The 17966-nt window shown below is 43.0% G+C and overlaps 1 protein-coding gene across 1 annotated transcript in view; it reads right to left on the reverse strand.

Moving 5' to 3' along the window:
* Positions 1 to 367: 367 nt before the first annotated feature.
* The window catches only part of EPG5 (ectopic P-granules autophagy protein 5 homolog), a 128676-nt gene continuing 111077 nt past the window's right edge, over positions 368 to 17966 (reverse strand). Inside the window, exons 39-44 of the mRNA XM_043888861.1 lie at positions 17494 to 17638; positions 10022 to 10264; positions 7630 to 7846; positions 6957 to 7172; positions 5126 to 5240; positions 368 to 2352 (exon numbers count right to left, since the gene is read on the reverse strand). Coding sequence (XP_043744796.1) covers positions 2170 to 2352; positions 5126 to 5240; positions 6957 to 7172; positions 7630 to 7846; positions 10022 to 10264; positions 17494 to 17638 — 1119 coding nt within the window. The 3' untranslated portion in view covers positions 368 to 2169. The remainder of the gene's footprint in view (positions 2353 to 5125; positions 5241 to 6956; positions 7173 to 7629; positions 7847 to 10021; positions 10265 to 17493; positions 17639 to 17966) is intronic.

The raw sequence follows: 17966 nt of genomic DNA on the forward strand, positions 1-17966 counted from the left end.
TCTCTGAAACTGGCCCCGAGCTGTCTGGAGGTGACTATTTTGCCAACAAAGGCTCATTATTCCTGAAAGCCAGTGGGCAGACTGGTCTCTTCTTTCCCAGGAGGCTACAGCAACGTAGCCACCTTTTGATCTATCTCAGTGTCGTTACAGTCATTTCTTAGCCCACAGCCTCTCAGGGGAACCTATGTATGAGTAAACCTTCCACTGTTAAGCATAACGAGGAAGTACTTTTACCAACCATCTCTGATAATCCAGATGGTATCCAAGAAAATAGAGGAAATCAGGCATAAAATATCTCCATCAACTTTAACAACTGAAATACTTTACAAGATAGTGTGATGTCCCTAAAAATCAGATTCTTACCATCTACAACCAAAGACTGATTTATTTTTTTATAATTTTTACAGAGCAAATACATTATAAATATTATAAATCTTCAAAAATTGAGATTAAACATAATTTTCTTTGAATGTATGTACTGTCACTCAAAAATTTCACATTCTAGGATATCAGTAATTACATCTTCCTCAAAGAAAACAGCACACAGAACATTTCCTGTCACAAAAATCTTTGTTGCCAAATCAGCCATGGAGTGGCCCACAGCTTCTAAAATGTGTAACAAGGAAAGCTCTGAGATGCGTCCCTCGGAGATGGGTACTTGGTGGCCCACAGGAATTGAAGGGTAACAGGGATGGTCTTTACCAGAGCATGTCTGAGGGGCAGAACTGTTCTGTTCAACTAAAGAGATTCAAAATAAAGAACAGCTCCTACACACTTCCAACTGTTGGGGGAGGCACCCCATATTGATATTTGGAAAGAGATTATCACTAGCTTAACCTATACCCCATCCCACTGGTAAAAGTCCTCAGTGATTTACACATTTTTTAGGTAAATATTCTCAGGCTATAGATAACCCTGAAACAAGGCATGGATTGCCAGCTGGACAAACAAAATCAATTTTGAGCCAACAGAATTATGAGTATGATGACAGAAGTCAAAGTGCTAATTCCGGGGTGGGGTGGTGAGGGGGCAATATGACAAGAGCAAGAAGATGGCAGCAACACAAGGCAACGCCGTCTGTAGACAAGCTTTGGTGATGAAGAGACTGCTAACAACAGCAGGCTCACGCCGATTTACGAAAGGCCAAACTTCAATGAGGTCTCCTGACCTGACCCAGTTTCCACTGACCCGCAGTGTCTCAGCAGGTCTGCCAGCTTCGTCTGAGTTTACGTCTGGAGGGGATAAACAGGCGGGGCCCAAGGAATCGCGGTCTCAGTTTCTGCCTCTCTCAACAGCAGGACCTTTCGATATCAAAGCTGCAAATGACACGTCTACAGGGGCCAAGTGAGTGACGTGAATGAAGGAGTGGGCCAGGCTAGGACCAAAGGGATCGTCCATCTACACTGAACTGCAGAGAGGAAGCCCTGCCTACACGCTCAGCCATGGGGATCAAACAAAAAACACCTGTGCACGACTTGCCCCCCACCAGCTGCCAGCACACACCCCCGACTGAGAACAAATGGCTTCTTCTCCAGAAGGACCCATGGCTGGATGGAAATGGACGTGTTACCACCTCTGCTGTCCGCTTTAACCAGGATCAAGTGGTCATATTCCAGACAGTGACTTTGATTCAGCATTCTTATCTCCCTTCTCAGAGAAATATTTTAAGCTGTGGGGAATACCTCCCCACTCTTTGAGAAATGCATAAATTTTCAGAGCTTTTTTACTTTGAAGGAACACAACTAGGGTGCAAAAGTAAGGGTTCAACATGATTCCCAAAGTAGTCAGATCTGGCACAGGAGTCTTGACATTTAAATGAAACAGAAGACAAGAGTGGCGACATACAAAAGCACCCCCCATCCTGGGGTCTCATGAGATGACTGGATATTCAGGAATTGTGAGTGGTTCTCTACCCAGCAGAACCTTGTAAGTTTCTCTTGTTGGATGAATATAAAAGCTACAAAGTCTCTGGAACGTTCTAAGAACTAAGGAAACACATACACATGTGCACATGCACAACAGAATTATCTAGTGCTCACTCACAACTTGCATCTATGGTCAACTAATTCATTGGCCAAACTGCAGTGAAACTGAGCAAAGTTACTTGTGCAACAGTAAAGTTATATGTAAACATAAATAGCAACAGGTTTATCAAGAGCCTCTGAGTTACTATCGGATGTTGTCCAAATAATGCACTTCTGGATACAGACAGTTCACAAGAAGAGCCAGGAAGCTTTTCCCATCCTGGAGGCAATGGCCAGGATGCTTTATAAACTGTGCAGCTTGCGATATCTGATCCTGGTATTCAACATACTGCTTACTCGATGTCAAGGATTCAAGAGCATTCAGAGCCTAAAAGACACGGGAGACAAGAGGGTTAACCACACGGATACATGTAACACGATTCCCGCGGGGGTAGCACACCTGCTGTTGTCATCTGGTGCAACTGGGGGCCTCCAGGGAAGGCTACAGAACTGGAGCTAGACTTCTTAGAGGCAGACACTGATTAACCACAAGCAGAAGGAGGTCAGCAGCCCAGGCTTCTCTGGCTTCGGCCGCCTTCCACATCCCTCTTCCTGGCCTGTGCCATTTCCCAGTCCCTCCCCGCTGGCTTCCTCCTCGTCCTCCTTGCCCCCGTGCCAACGGTGCAGCCCTCCCCACCAGCACATCCTCTGCGCCTCTCCTGGAGCCTCACCCAGAAACCACAGGCATCGGTTACCTGTGAGACCTGTTTTAATGCGCTGTTGGGTTTGTTCTCAGGTTACAAAGTAATGTCGTACTAAACCGTAACTAGATAAAATTCAGAAGAAACCAGTGGCTAAGTGCTGCTGACGGTGACTGATAAGGTTGCTCTATCAGTCAACAAACACAGCAGACAGATCAAGCTCCTCTGGTTTCCACCCAACAGAAACAGCAGTGATATTCCCATGCTTCTCTTCAGGAATAAAGAAAAACATTCTTTATTTCCATAATTTTAATTTTTCCTCCCTTCATACTGGGAGAAGAGAAAAAGGCTGTATTTAGAAAAAACAGCAAAAAAAAAAAAAATCACAACAACGGTTCTTGGGGAGACAGGCAGCTTAGCCGCCCCTAGGATTCTTAACATGAACCATAAAGTGCCCCTCTCACTTACGGGGACCACTGCACTAGAGGACACAGGGCGCTCCATCAGGGGCTCTGTGACAGCCTCGAGGGGAAGGGTGGGGTGGGAGGCGGCGGGAGGTTCAAGGAGGGGACATAGGTGCACCTTTGGTGATTCATTTTGATGTTTGGCAGAAACCAACACAATACTGTAAAGCAATTATCCTTCGATTAAAAATAAATAAGTGAAAAAATAAATAAAAATTAATTTAAAAAAAAGATGGAGGGGACATGTGTATACCTATGGCTGATTCATGTTTATAAATGGCATAAAGGAACACAATACTGTAAAGCAACTGTCCTCCAATTAAAAATTTTAAAATACATCAATAATAACAACCAAAAGAAGGAATTTGCTTGGCTCAGTAAATAAGGAGGCAGAAGATTTGGGGGTGGAGGTGGGGGATGGTAAATGAACAAGCAGCTTAGAAATAAGTTATCAAGTGGTTTAAGACAGAAGTTTTGGGTTGAAAATAAACAATGGAAGGGATTTTGGTACCAAGCTAATAGCTGTGTGAAAAGAATTAATCTAAGAACAAGAATCAGTAGGGACAGACACTCCCACTGACCACAGCTTCCATCTGTCTCTCCCGGCCACCCCACATACCTTCCTTTCTTCTTTTTTTTTTTTTTTTAAAAGAATAAGCTACTTTGACAGTTTGCCTAAGAGTAATCATTTTATTAAAAGATGAAGTCTTTCAAGTCTGAAAACCCAGACGACAAGCATGTCATCACTGTAAATCTAAAGGAAGGTCGTCAAAGCCTGCCAAGCAAGGCCTGGGGGACCTGCCGGCCACAGCTAAAGCAAAGCCATGCCCCAGCTGCTGGTGGGTACAGGCGAGTAGACTTCTCAAATGCAGCCTGAAATGCATGTCACTGACTTCATGACCGTCCCCTGGGACACTCATCTGCCCACCTGTGACGGCTCTTATATGATATTAGGGATTCAAATGGTGGCTGTCTAACTAATCTGTGACAAAACATCACGTACTGTATAAATCAGGATACCTGTGAAGAACCGGCTAATTTTTTCCCTTGATCTTTGCTCTTACTACTGAGATATCTACTATACACGGCTGACTCAGACATGACAATGCTGCAGAAGGCAAGAGCTACGAGGTCTAAGTGTTTCCTGTGTACAGACACAGTCCAGCAGAGTGGCAAGAGCTCAAAGCTGGGTCCAGACAGGCCCAGGGACTCCCAGCCCCAGCCTTTAGTGGCTGTGTGATCCGGGACAAATTCCTTAGCCTCTTTCTGTCTGTATTTCCTCATCAACAAAACAAGGATAATGAAAGTTGCTGTTGTTTAGTGTTGTTATGAGAATTAGAAGAGTTAAAACTTTAACTCGTTAACATCAAGTAAGTTAAAACTCGTAACAGTGCCTGGCGAGCAATAAGCACTCAAGAATGAAGGCTATCATTTTGTATTATGTACGTTTGTACTGTTTATGAGTGAAAGTAGTTATGGGAATAGGACTGCTACCATGTGGCCTTCCACATTTTTAGAACAAACTGTCATTTTTCACAGCTACCATTTTGTCCATGTCAGATACCATGGACAGTAGTCAACCCCCAGACTCACAAAACAGGAACCACTCCCTTGGTTCTAAGCTGAAGTTCAGCTAACATCCATCGGTCTCAACTGTAGTCTCATCCTCTGTGCCTGTCCCGAGGCCCAGCGTGTGATGCGTCAGCACACAGTCACATCATCAGAATCAAAGATGACCCTAGGCTGGCTTGCCCATGATCTTGCTTCTTCTACAAGGGTAGTAACAGCATTCTGGGCAAGTGCCCACAAAAACTGGTTTAAAATCCAAGGCAGGCACACGTGGTCACCATTTTCCAGTAAGCAAAGTCCACCAGAGGGCATGCTATCCTGCTGTTGATAACGGTCATCAGGTCCTCACGTGTAAAAGACCACAGTTGCCACCTTCCCTCCTCCTGTGGAAAACTTCTAACCCTTAACCATGAAATTTTTTACTGACCTGCTGAGCTTTCATGGTCAGATATAACTCAGAGCTGGGCTTCAAGCGGATCTGATCCTCGGCAGGAACTTGAACCGAAAGGAAGGCAGCCATGCTTCGGGCAGCCACTCGGAACCTTAGGTGTTAGGGAAGAATCAGAGGAAGTAGAGGAAGTAAATGGCTATTTAAACAAGCATTTTATAACAAACATCACATTTTCTATTAAAAAAAAAAAGTTAAAAAAATAAATAAATAAAAATAAAAAAGTAAGTTAAACACATCTCCAGACCTGCTGCTACTATTAGCCTCTTTGGAAAAATTTAAAATATGATCAAAGAATCTTTATGGTCCTTCCATTAGATATAGCATAACTGAAACACTCAGCCACTGCTGGTAGGAGTGTTAAAAACGGTGCAGGTGCTATGGAGAACAGTTGGGCAGTTCCTCAAGAAGTCAAATATAAAGAAACACCGTGACTCAACAATTCCAAAAGAACTGAAAACAGGTGTTCTAACAAAACCTTGTATGTGACTTACACAGCAACACTATTCACAACAGCCAAAGAGTGGATACAACCCAAATGTTTATCAACTGACGAATGAAGTTGCGTCCACACAATGGAATGCTATTCAATCATTAAAAGGAAATAAGTACTGGTGCATGCTAAAATATGGATGAGCCTTGAAACTTCATTAAGTGAAAGAAGCCAGACACAAGAGGCCATGTATTATATGATTCCATTTATGTGAGATGTCCAGAACAGGATATACATAAAGTCAGAAAATCCATGAGTGGTTGCCAGAGACTTGGGGGAGAGGCAAAAAGAGAGTGATTGCTTAGCAGGTACAGGATTTCCTTCTGGGATGATGAAAATGATCTGGAACAAAATAGTGGTAACGGCTGCAACAATGCTGTGAATGTACTACATACCACTGAACTGTACATTTTTTTCTTTTCTTTTTTTGTTTTTGGCTGTACTGCATGACATGGGGGATCTCAGCTCCCCAAACAGGGATCAAACCTGTGCCCTCTATAGTGGAAGCACAGAGTCTTAACCACTGGACCCCAATGGAAGTCCCTGTATTATACATTTTAAAAGGGTTACCATGATAAATTTTATGTGCCATGTGTTTTATAATTTAAGTGAATCAAATCACACTTAATTTAGTAAAAATCATATCAATTTTAGTCCTGCTAAATTCTACCATAAACAAAGGAGCATGATGTAAACTGGTTTGGACTGGGTGGTTATTCTCTAAGAATGCTGACATCAGAGTAGGGGTATATGGGAGTTTTTCAAACCAGGTAAGACCTTTAGCAGAAAAACCATGATACAAATAAGTCTTAGAGGATAAAATGGGACTAATAGCAAATTCTTTCACACCTTGGAATTTTTAGCAACAAAAACCTGAATTTACTTCTCATTACTCATCCTTCTAATCAGTTAACTTCCACTCATCTTGACTTAACAATTCTGCTAGAGCAAGTCCCTCACAGAACCTGGGTTTCCCTGACAAAGTGCTGGCGGTGGAGCAGCTGAGCAGGTATTTTAACCTAACACCGCACACCGTCACTGGCTCAGAGGCAGAAAGCAATGAGTAGTGTGGTCAGGTTACAAAGTCAAAAGACAATGAGATACTGCTAAAAAAAAACTTTGAACATAAAAGTTGTTTTAAAATGGAAAAAATAAACATGCTTTTTAAAATATAAAGAGGTAATCAGGCTCTGATTTCTTATTAATCTCCAGAAGGAACCTAGCCCCCAAACAGAAAATCTACCTAGTATCACGCCCCCCAGGCAGGTGCACGTGTCTGAGGCCCACTTACAAGGGCAGCGGCAGATGCCTCCTCACCTGTTGGACAAGGGTGACTTCCGGCCCAGCCCAATTGCCCCGAGAATCCCCGAGCTGAGCCTCTCCTCAGCCAACAGGTTCTGCCGGCCTTGAAGCATAAGCAGGATTCGAATGACAGCCTCTGTCAAGACCGAGTCATTCTGCTCCGTCTGAACCAGAGACAGCTGCAGGGCCTGGTGCCACCAGAGGAACAGCTTTGCTTCTTCCTGCACAGAGCTGAGGGTGCGGGGGGTCATCAGGGAGAGATCCGTCCACTCTCACTTACCCGGACGTCCACACGGCAGCTTTCAGCATTAGGGACATCTCGCCCTGTCAAAGCTCAGGCTGACAAGCTACGATGTTGATAAAGTACTGGGACAGTAAAGGAGCAGCTGACATTTACTGTCCCTTCTACACGCCAGTCACCATATATGAGCTCCATGTCCTTGTAATCAAGTGAGATAAACGCTGCTACCCCTACCTACTGAACTGAATCAAAGCTAAAGGCGGTGCTTCAGAAATGCCTGTTTTAGGAAAGCAAAAGCCTGCTCAGAAAATCGGTCCATGCAAGGAAAATCTTCCCAAAACAGTCTTGTTTCTTGGGTCTCTGCACTGAAATGGACACTAATCTAAGCCCAAATTCCCAGCTATCCCAACCTGTGGGTTGGCTATAGCAACCGGAGGGTCAGCATACCTCGGATACACCTGTTCCAACCACTTGCTTAAGAGAAGCAGCACTTTCATTTCATTCCTTAGTGTCTGCTCGCTATTTAGACACTGAAGCAGGTAGACGTAGAGAGTCAAGTAGCTGCCAAGGGACAGGCACTCATGCAGAAACTCTTCAGTGGTGAGCTCGGGAACCTGAAGGGACACCAGAATGGGGCCCCATCCTAGATTCTGGTTGAGGGAGCCTAAGAAAGGAACACCGAGAGGAGAGAACAAGGTAAGAGCAAGAATCAAACTACCTAACTGCTCTAATGAGCCTTTCACTTTAAAATTTAAAAGCTTTATGTCGAGAAAACACCACTCACATTGGCCTCGGAGGGCCTGACAATGTCTCACGGTTTGCACTGCAAGCCCTCAAGCTTAATGCCTGTGTCCTGGCTGTGGATGATGCCAGTGCAGAGGGTTAAGAAGTCAGGCGTTGTGGCTGCATTTTCATAAATCCCTCTCTCACCATACTATGACCATTAAAATCACAGACACTGCCTGTCCCGGTCATCTAAGAATTTTAATTTACCGAATACCATTTTCAAGTATGTTACGAACACTTCAGCTTATCTGGGGGATATTATTTATTACTTTATGTTGGGGTCCTTTAATGGACTGAAACCTGGTGGTATGGAGTCGACGATAAGAAAGCAAAAGAGAGAAAGAGGCTGATATTCCCTGGCTTACGCAGAGGACCAATAAAGCCCTTGACACAGGACTTGCATCGCTCACGAAGGCACCAGGCACCCCCTCGAGGGGGTGAAGGTACAAAGGGTCTTCTCGAGAGGGTCTTAGAAGCCAGGGCAGGAAAGTGAGCACGACGGGTCTCCACGCTCCAATCAGCCAGAAAAAGAGAGAGAGAGAGAGAAAGAGAAAGAGAACACAGGGACCTAAGCTCTGATGGAGCAAAGGTACTGTAATGATTTTTCTCTGAGTATATGTAGGCTGTGGTACAAGAAATTTCTTTCGGCAATGATAGAGATCAGAAAACCAAATGTACAGTAACCATTACCAAGGGAACAAGGGATAATATGGTCACAAGGTCAGGAGACAATCCGTATCTCAAGAAAGGGGAGCGAGACTAAGCAGTTTTGTCATAAAGACAATGTTTACTAAAGGAGACCCAAGCCTGCCTCACACAGTGACCTCACTCCCTGGGAGCAGCGTGCTGTTCCGCTTGAAGAGGGACAAAGGACTCATGAGACACAGCACGTAGGAATCCTCCCATTAAACACTCCCCGAAACTTTATCCATCAAAACTATTTTTTTAAGCATCAAAGTTTCCTTTGACTCCTATCTTAAATACACAAATTCTTGAAAATGCTTCATAAAGAGAAAAAATGAATTTGATTTCAGTAACAATTAGTAAATAAATCTGGAGCAAGAGGGTTATCCTGATGCTTCTCAGTTTTGGGGGCGGGAATGCGAGTACGGTGACATGGGGACAGCACAGAACTTTCCACAGGGGGACATGGGAACACGGAGGCTCGTGTGCTGCCAAGGAAGGGCAGGGGCAGGTTACAGGCACCTCCCGGCATTCTCAGTCCAGTACTCGTCCTCCTCCCCGACCGTGGGCATGAGCATGTGTATCTGGGCACCAGAGTTAAGAGGTACTGCTCTGAGCAGTTCTTCTTAACCAGGCCAAGCTGTTGCCAGAATCTGCGAGTTTACAGGAAGGAAATAAGAAAGACAAATCAGGAATGGGCATGGGGGTAAGGGAGAGAATTTCTTCATAATAGTTAAAACATATGACAAAAAGCAATAAAAGGACCTAAGAAAAATTTTAATAAGTGACAAAATAGAGGAAATTAATATAGTGGATAATTACAAAGATTCTGGTTTATAGCATTTGCTTTTAGGACTATGACTAGGCCTATGACAGACACAATTTACCTATCACAAGAGGATTGGTCTGACACTACAAAACCCCTCATTTTAATGAGTTAGAGGTTCCCTTCCTTGAAACAATATGGTAGCAACACGGGCCAAAGGTTGTCTTCATGAAGAAAACAAACTATACCCTGAAACATCAACAACATTTACAGAGATATCAGAGAGGTACAATCCTTCAACGGGAAGGGTCTGGAAAGGTATCTCCTTCAGTGAGCGCGCTCAGTCGCTCAGTCATGTCTGACTCTTTCTAACCCCATGGACTATAGCCCATCAGGCTCCTCTGTCCATGGGATTTTCCAGGCAAGAATAATGGAATGGGTTGCCACTTCCTACTCCATGGGATCTTCTCAACCCAGGGATTGAACCTGTGTCTCTTGCATCTCCTGCATTGGCAGGTGGATTCTTTACTACTGAGCCACCTAATCTTCCCTGGAAAAGATGGATTGACTGAGAGCCTACTGAGGGTAAGAGGGTGCTCTTACCCTCCTTGAAGTAAGCAGTGATGCAGGCTTCCGTCGTCTCGGCCATGTGGCGGACAGAAGCCAGGCTCTGGCAGGCGGCTGTTAACAGTGGCAGCACCACCAGCCCGTGCACCTTTTGCCCGATCCAGGTCCGGATACTGCCTCGCAGGAACTCTGCCGTTGGGACAGTCGCATTGTTCATCATCATTAGGACTTCCATGAAGAGGCTGCTGAGGGCCATGTGGCGGGTCTGGCTATCCAGATCTAAAAGGGAACACAGACACATACCTGCAAAAGGCTGCTGGTATGACGACGTGAACATGATAAAGGGGACAACAGTGTTTCAAACTGGCTGCTCTCCAGGGGCCAGAAAGAAAATCCTGGATAGTGCTTAGATTTTACAGATAGGATGTGGCATATAAATACTTTGAAGAGCAAAGCAGGAACTACTGCGAGACCTTAAAACCTTTTTTCCCCTCAATTTTTCCTAATTTTTTTAAAATTTAAAAAAAAACTATTTTTTATTGAAGCATAACTGACCTACAATGTTGTGTTAATTACTACCATACAGCAAAGTGACTCACACGCTCACAAACATACATTTTTTCATATTCTTTTCTATTATGGTTACCACATGATATTGAATTCAGTTCCTGGTGCTATACAGTAGGACCTTGTTTATCCATTCTATATATACCACTTTGCATCTGTGAATAATGATTTTAATCTATCTTTTAATATGACTCATGGGAACAAAAATGATTCCAATAAGCCTCCTAATAGATTGCAGCCTCTCCCCTTCCCATTCACCATCAACTGAGCCAACAAATATTTTCTTAAAAACCAGAACTGATCCTGATTAATGTTTCTAGTATGCCACTCTTGTAATTAAGATGTTTCTAGAATGCCTTTGCACTCATCTCACACACTAGTAAAGTAATGCTCAAAATTCTCCAAGCCAGTTCAACAGTACGTGAACCGTGAACTTCCAGACACCAAACTGGATTTAGAAAAGGCAGAGGAACCAGAGATCAAACTGCCAACAACCGTTTGGATCATCAAAAAAGCGAGAGAGTTCCAGAAAAACATCTACTTCGGCTTTATTGATTATGCCAAAGACTGACTGTCTGGGTCACAACAAACTGTGGAAAATTCTTTAAGAGATGGGAATACCAGACCACCTGACCTAACTCCTGAGAAATCTGTATACAGGTCAAGAAGCAACAGTTAGAACTGGACACAGAACAACAGACTGGTTTCAAACTGGGAAAGGAGTACGTCAAGGCTGTATATTGTCACTCTGCTTATTTAACTTATATGCACAGTACATCATGAGAAATGCTGGACTGGATGAAGCACAAGCTAGAATCAAGATTGCCGGGAGAAATGTCAATAACCTCAGACATGCAGATGACACCACCCTTATGGCAGAAAGTGAAGAACTAAAGAGCCTCGTGATGAAAGTGAAAGAGGAGAGTGAAAAAGTTGGCTTAAAACTCAACATTCAGAAAACTAAGATCATAGCATCTGGTCCCATCACATCATGGCAAATAGATGGGGAAAAATTGGAAACAGTGACAGGCTTTACTTCTGGGGCTCCAAAATCATTGCCAGTGGTGACTGCAGACATGAAATTAAAAGACACTGGCTCCTTGGAAGAAAAGTTATGACCAACCTAGACAGCATATTAAAAAGCAGAGACATTACTTTGCCGACAAAGGTCTGTCTAGTCAAAGCTAGGGTTTTTCTAGTAGTCATGTACGGATGTGAGAACTGGACTATAAAGAAAGCTGAGTACCAAAGAATCGACGCTTTTGAACTGTGGTGTTAGAGAAGACTCTTGAGAGTCCCTTGGACTGCGAGGAGATCCAACCAGTCCATCCTAAAGGAGATCGGTCCTGGGTATTCCTTGGAAGGACTGATGTTGAAGCTGAAACTCCAATACTTTGGCCACCTCATGCGAAGAGTTGACTCATTTGAAAAGACCCTGATGCTGGGAAAGATTGAAGGTGGGAGGAGAAGGGGACCACAGAGGATGAGATGGATCGAGTGATGGACAAGTAAACTCTGGGAGTTGGTGATCGACAGGGAAGCCTAGCGTGCTGCAGTCCATGGGGTCACAAAGAGTCAGACATGATTGAGAGACTGAATTGACTGAGAATGCCTTTCACTGCTTTGCCTGGCTATTATTCAATCTTCATGGCACAGTTACATACAACCAACTCTAAATCAATTTCTCCAGCATTGCCAGCTAATTCTTCTGTTTAGGTTTGTCATAGCTTTCCTGCCAAGAAGCAACTGTATTCTGATTTCATGTCCACAGTGATTTTAGAGCCCAGGAAGAGGAAATCTGTCACTGCTTCCACCTTTTCCCCTTCTTTTTGCCATGAATGGGGCCAATGCCATGACCTTAGTTTTTTTTGATATTTAGTTTTAAGCCGGCTTTTTCACTTTCCTCCTTCATCCTCATCAAGTTCTTTAGTTCCTCTTCGCTTTCTGCCATTAGGGCGGTATCATCTGCACATCTGCGGTTGTTGATGTTTCTCTTGCCAGTCTTGATTCCAGCTTATAACTCATCCAGCCCAGCATTTCTCATGATGTCCACTGACAGGTGAATGGATAAAGAAGCTTTGGTACATACACACAACAGAATATTACTCAGCTATAAAAAGAAACACATTTGAGTCTGTTCTACTGAAGTAATGAAGATGAACCTAGAGCCTATTATATGGAGTGAAGTTAAGTCAGAAAGAGAAAGACAAACATCATATATAAAAGCATATACATGGAATTTAGAAAGATGGTACTCATGACCCTATTTGCAGGGCAGCAAAGGAGACGCAGACAGAAAGAACAGACTTTCAGACACAGTGAGGGAAGGTGAGGGTGAGATGGTTTGAGAGTCGCGCTAAAACACATGCATTACCATATGTAAAATAGACAGCCAACTGGAACGAGGCCAGTGCTATGTGATAGCCTAAAGAGGTGAGGTGGGATGGAGAGGGAGGTGGGAGGGAGGCTCAAGAGGGAGGGGACATGTGCATACCTATGGCTGATTCATGCTGATGTATGGCAGAAACCTTCACAGTATCGCAAAGCAACTATCCTCCAATTAAAAATAAAATACTTTAAAAAATAAAAATGGTTGTACCCACTTACTCTGTACTCACAGTATATGAGAGTTATGCTGCTGATACACATCCTCACCAACACTTGGTATTGAAACCTTTTTATCTATTCTCATGGGTGTGACAGAGTATATCGTCAAGTTCTTAATTTACATCTCCTTGAATATTAACAAGGTTTAGTATGTTTTCACATGTTTATTGGTTATTTGAATATTCTCTTTTATAGCATGTCAATTTAAGGGTCTGGTTCATTTTTTCCTGCTGGGTTGTCTTTTTCTTCCTTTTTGTATCCACTGTGACAATCGTAGTCATATTTAATGTAATTACTGATGTGCATGATGTGCTAAGTCGTGTCCGATTCCTTGTCAGCCCATGGACTGTAGCCCATCAGGCTTCTCTGTCCATGGGATTCTCCAGGCAAGAATACTGGAGTAGGTGGCCGTGCCCTCCTCCAGGGGATCTTCCTGACCCAGGGACTGAACCCCATCTCTGATGTCTCCAGCACTGGCAGGGGGGTCTCTGCCACTGGAGCCAGCTGGGAAGCCCATCTTAGCTACTGTGCATACATGCTGAAGTCGCTTCAGTCGTGTCTGAGTCTGTGTGGCCATAGCCAACCATCCGGCTTCTCTGTCCAGGGATTCTCTAGGCAAGAATACTAAACAGGATTGCCATATCCTCTTCCAGGGGCTCTTCCCGACCCAAGGATCAAACCCACATCTCTTATGCCTCTCACATTAGCAGGCGGCGTCTTTACCACTAGTGCTACCTGGGAAGCCCATCTTAATTACAATATGCTTCCAATTTGTTCCTCCTAGTCTACATTCCTTTTGCTCTATTTTTTTTAAGGGATTATTTCTTGTTTTTCTACTTTTTCTTTAGTTTGGAAGTTAAATATTCTTTTTAAATTAAATAACATTTTCATAGTGGTTATCATACAAATTATATCATGTATTCTTGAAAGTCTGAGGTTGGTTGGCTCCCAGACAATGTTAATGAAGTCAGACTTCATTCAGATTTACCCTTTATATTTACCAGTTTCATTGTTCATCCTTAGTCTCCTATTTATCTTCTCTTTATTATCTCCTTCTTTCTAAACAGATTTTGATTATATTTTATGGTTCTTTTTATATAATATCTTAAGTTTAATGTTTAATTTTTGATGTTCTTTCTTAAAATCAGTTCTAAATATTTCAAGTTTCTATTATTGTTCCTTTGGCCATCAGTTACTTAAAAGTTTGCTTCTTCATTTCCAATGTACATGTTTTTCCCCTCTTGGTTATATTTTGTTACTGACTTTTAAGTTCACTGCACTGTGGTTAGAATATGTAATCTATTTGATACCTGTCCTTTAGAACTGATTAAGACACGTTTTGGAGCTCCCCAGATAGCACAGTGGTAAAGCATCTGCCTGCCAATGTAGGAAATGTGGGTTTGATACCTGAGCCAGGATGATTCCTTGGAGGAGGAAATGGCAACCCTCTCCAGTTATTCTCTCCTAGAAAATTTCACAAACAGAAGAGCCTGGTGGGCTACACTCCATGTGGTCGCAAAGAGTTGGACATGACTGAGTGACTGAGCATGCACGGAAGACATGCTTTAATCCTGGTAATGCGTCAAGTTTCTTAACTGTTCCATGTGAGACTGACACTGTGTGCATTCTGTACTTACAGGGTGTATCACTCTCTACATACTCATTACATACAACTGTGGTATACAGACATCCCACAGTCTTACTGGTTTTCTGCCTACGTGATCTATCAGTTACTGTCAGACATGTGTCAAAATCTCTATGAGTGAATTTGACATTTTTCTTTCTAGTTCTGTCAATTTTCACCTTACGCATTTTCTTCCTGGTGAATTGAACCTTACATCAATTTCCAGTGACTCTCTTCATTTCTTTTTTAATAATTTTATTTATACTTATTTATTTTTGACTGTGCTGGGTCTTTACTGTTTTGTGGGCTTTTAATTGTAGCAAGCAGGGGCTACTCTTTAGTTCCAAAGCACAAACTTCTCATTGCGGTGGCTTTTCCTGTTGCAGACCACAGGCTCCAGGGCGTGTGGGCTTCAGCGGTTGTGGCAGGTGGGCTTTAGAGCAGAGCCTCAGTAGTTCTGGCACAAGGGAATAGCTGTTCTGCGGCATGCGGGATCTCCCCAGATCAGAGATCGAACCCACGTCCCCTGCATTGGTAGGCAGATCCTTTACCACTGAGCCACCAGGAAAGCCCTCCTTATTTCTAATAATGCTTTTTTCTTATTTATGTATGTATTTTTCATGCAAATCCAGGGTGGGAAAACACACTGGAGATCATCTGGCTTTGTGATGCTTTCTGCATTACAGTCCTATCTATCTCACATTGATACAGCAATATCAGCTTTCTATTTTAATCTGCCTAATGTGACTGCCTTGTAGAAATCTTTCTATATCCTATGATTTAGATATACTTAGGAATAGCTTAAAACCAGGTGGTGTTGATTATTAATCTAATCTGACAATCTCTTTTAAACTTGACCACCTGCCCATTTATATTTACCAATATATATTAAATTTTATCTTTTTATTTTGACTATTTTTCTCACCTTTTCCATCTTTCTTTTTTAATAAATTTATTTTTAATTGGAGGATAGCTGCTCTACAGTGTTGTGTTGGTTTCTGCCATAAAACAACGTGAATCAGCCGTAAGTATACATATATCCCTTTCCTCTTGAGCCTCCCTCCCACCCCCAGCCCATCTCATCCCTCTAGGTTGTCACAGAGCACTGGGCAGGCTCCTTCTGTTAACAGTACCTTCCCGCTAGCCATCTATTTTACACACGGTAATTTATATGTCAGTAGTACTCTCTCAATTCGTCTCACTCTCTCCCTTCCCCACTGTGTCCAAAAGACCGTTCTCCACATGCTTCTTGCCTTCACTGGATTGAACGTATTTTGGTCAATCCTTTTTATCTCTTTCTACTGACTCAGAAATTACATATTTTCTTTTTTTCTTTTAGTGAATTGCTTAGAATTTTTACCATTCATACTCTATCAAGGCACACATTTAACCAATTTCTTGACCCCCCTCAAACAATATTAAAACCTTAGAATGCTTTTAACTCAACTCCCTTCCTAACTTATATATATTTGTGGTCATATGATTTAATTTTAGCTTTTGCTTTTTAAATCCCTAAATGATGATAACTATAGGTTTATATCAGCAGTTTTGTTTGTATTTACCCATATTTCATTACTTTCTCTGCTTATTTTCCTTCTTGAAATTCAAGCCTTTCACTTGTGATCACTCCACTTCTACCTAACGAACATGCTCTATTTAATACTTCCTTTAGTGATGTCCACTGGGACAAACACTCTCAGGTTTCAAGGAAAACATCTTTATTTCATCCTTATCCTTGAAAGATGGTTGTTCTTATTTTACAATCCCAGGTTACAAGCCATCTCCTCACAGCACACTGAAGGTGCTGCTGCATGTCTTACAGTTTCCACTGGCGCCACCGAGAAGCCAGCTGTCCATGTCAAAGTTTTTCTTTCTTCACCGGTGCTTCTGCAGTCTCACTACAGTATGTACAGGTGTGAATTTCTATTTACCTTGCTTGGGATTTGCTGGGTTTAACAAACCTAAGGATTGCCGTCTTCCTTTCTCAGAGCAGGTTCATTTCTAACTCATCCTTACCCTGAGGATGCTGTCCTGTGTGGTTCTGCATGGGAGCTCCTTTCAAGGCTCCCAGCCTAGGCAGGGCCTGGGTTTTATAGCCTCCCCTAATCCAAGGAAGGTCAGTAAAAGCCTGCAAGCTAAAAGGTAGCCTCAGCACTCCATCTATTTTCATGAGCTCCTCCTTTCACTTACTTTCTGACTTCTGAGATTTTCTGCCAACTTGTCAATAAGTTTAATCTTTGGTTTCTTAAAAACATTTTATTTATCCAGCCTTCTAAGCTGTTTCTAGCAGAAGAGGCAGTCAGGATGTCCAGTTTACCAAACTGCTAGGAGTATAAGTTCTCATATAAAGTTCCCTTACAAGCCTACAGGTGATTCTGAAGTGCCCTCCAAGTTCAGAGCTAAACATCCAGGAAGGCTGCTCACTGGACAGTCTCTAGTTCTCTCTTAATCATCACAGTGACTTGTCTAACTCAGCCCTCAGTCCACTTAACCTCACAGCAGCAGCTGACAGTATCTACCCCTCCTTCAAGTCCTTACAATTCAGGCCTCCCCCCATGCTGAGATGACAAGTGTCCAGGCATCAGCCTGACCACTGCTTCTCTGCAAACAGAATGACAGTGTCCTGACCATCATCCTGATCTCATAATGTCTTACACACAGCAGGAAATGATTTACTGAGTGAATACATGACTTCTCCAAAGTCACTTACCAGGTGGGTTAAAAACGATGATATCATCCAAGAGCTTAGACATTTCCTGTTCAAGGACTGCTAAGGTGATTTTTCCATTTTGTTCCAGGGAGCTGAGGAACTGAACCATCTGATGAGTGAAGGCTCGGCATTTTGGAACTGCATCCTGACAATAAAAAAACGATCATTCAAATAAGTCCGGCCAACAGTGTTACCTGAATGTTCCCTGGGAGCACAGCACTGCACTGACTGCCCCAACAGGGAGTGGGAGGACGGCGCAGGGAGCCCGGTGAGGACGGGTGTGCCCAAGGACCCTGCGCTGGGGGAGCAGAAGTCTCATCACACTCAGACTGGAACCCACATTCTCCCAAATCCCAGAAGCAGTCTTTACTGCATTAATAAGATTAACCACACACTAAGTACTTGCCAGGAACTTCTCCAAAAATTTTATGTTCACTGCCTAATCTGATCTTCAGAACACATTAAAGGCAAGG

This window comes from Cervus elaphus, chromosome 27 (assembly GCF_910594005.1).
Source record: "Cervus elaphus chromosome 27, mCerEla1.1, whole genome shotgun sequence".
Classification (NCBI taxonomy): Eukaryota; Metazoa; Chordata; class Mammalia; order Artiodactyla; family Cervidae; genus Cervus; species Cervus elaphus.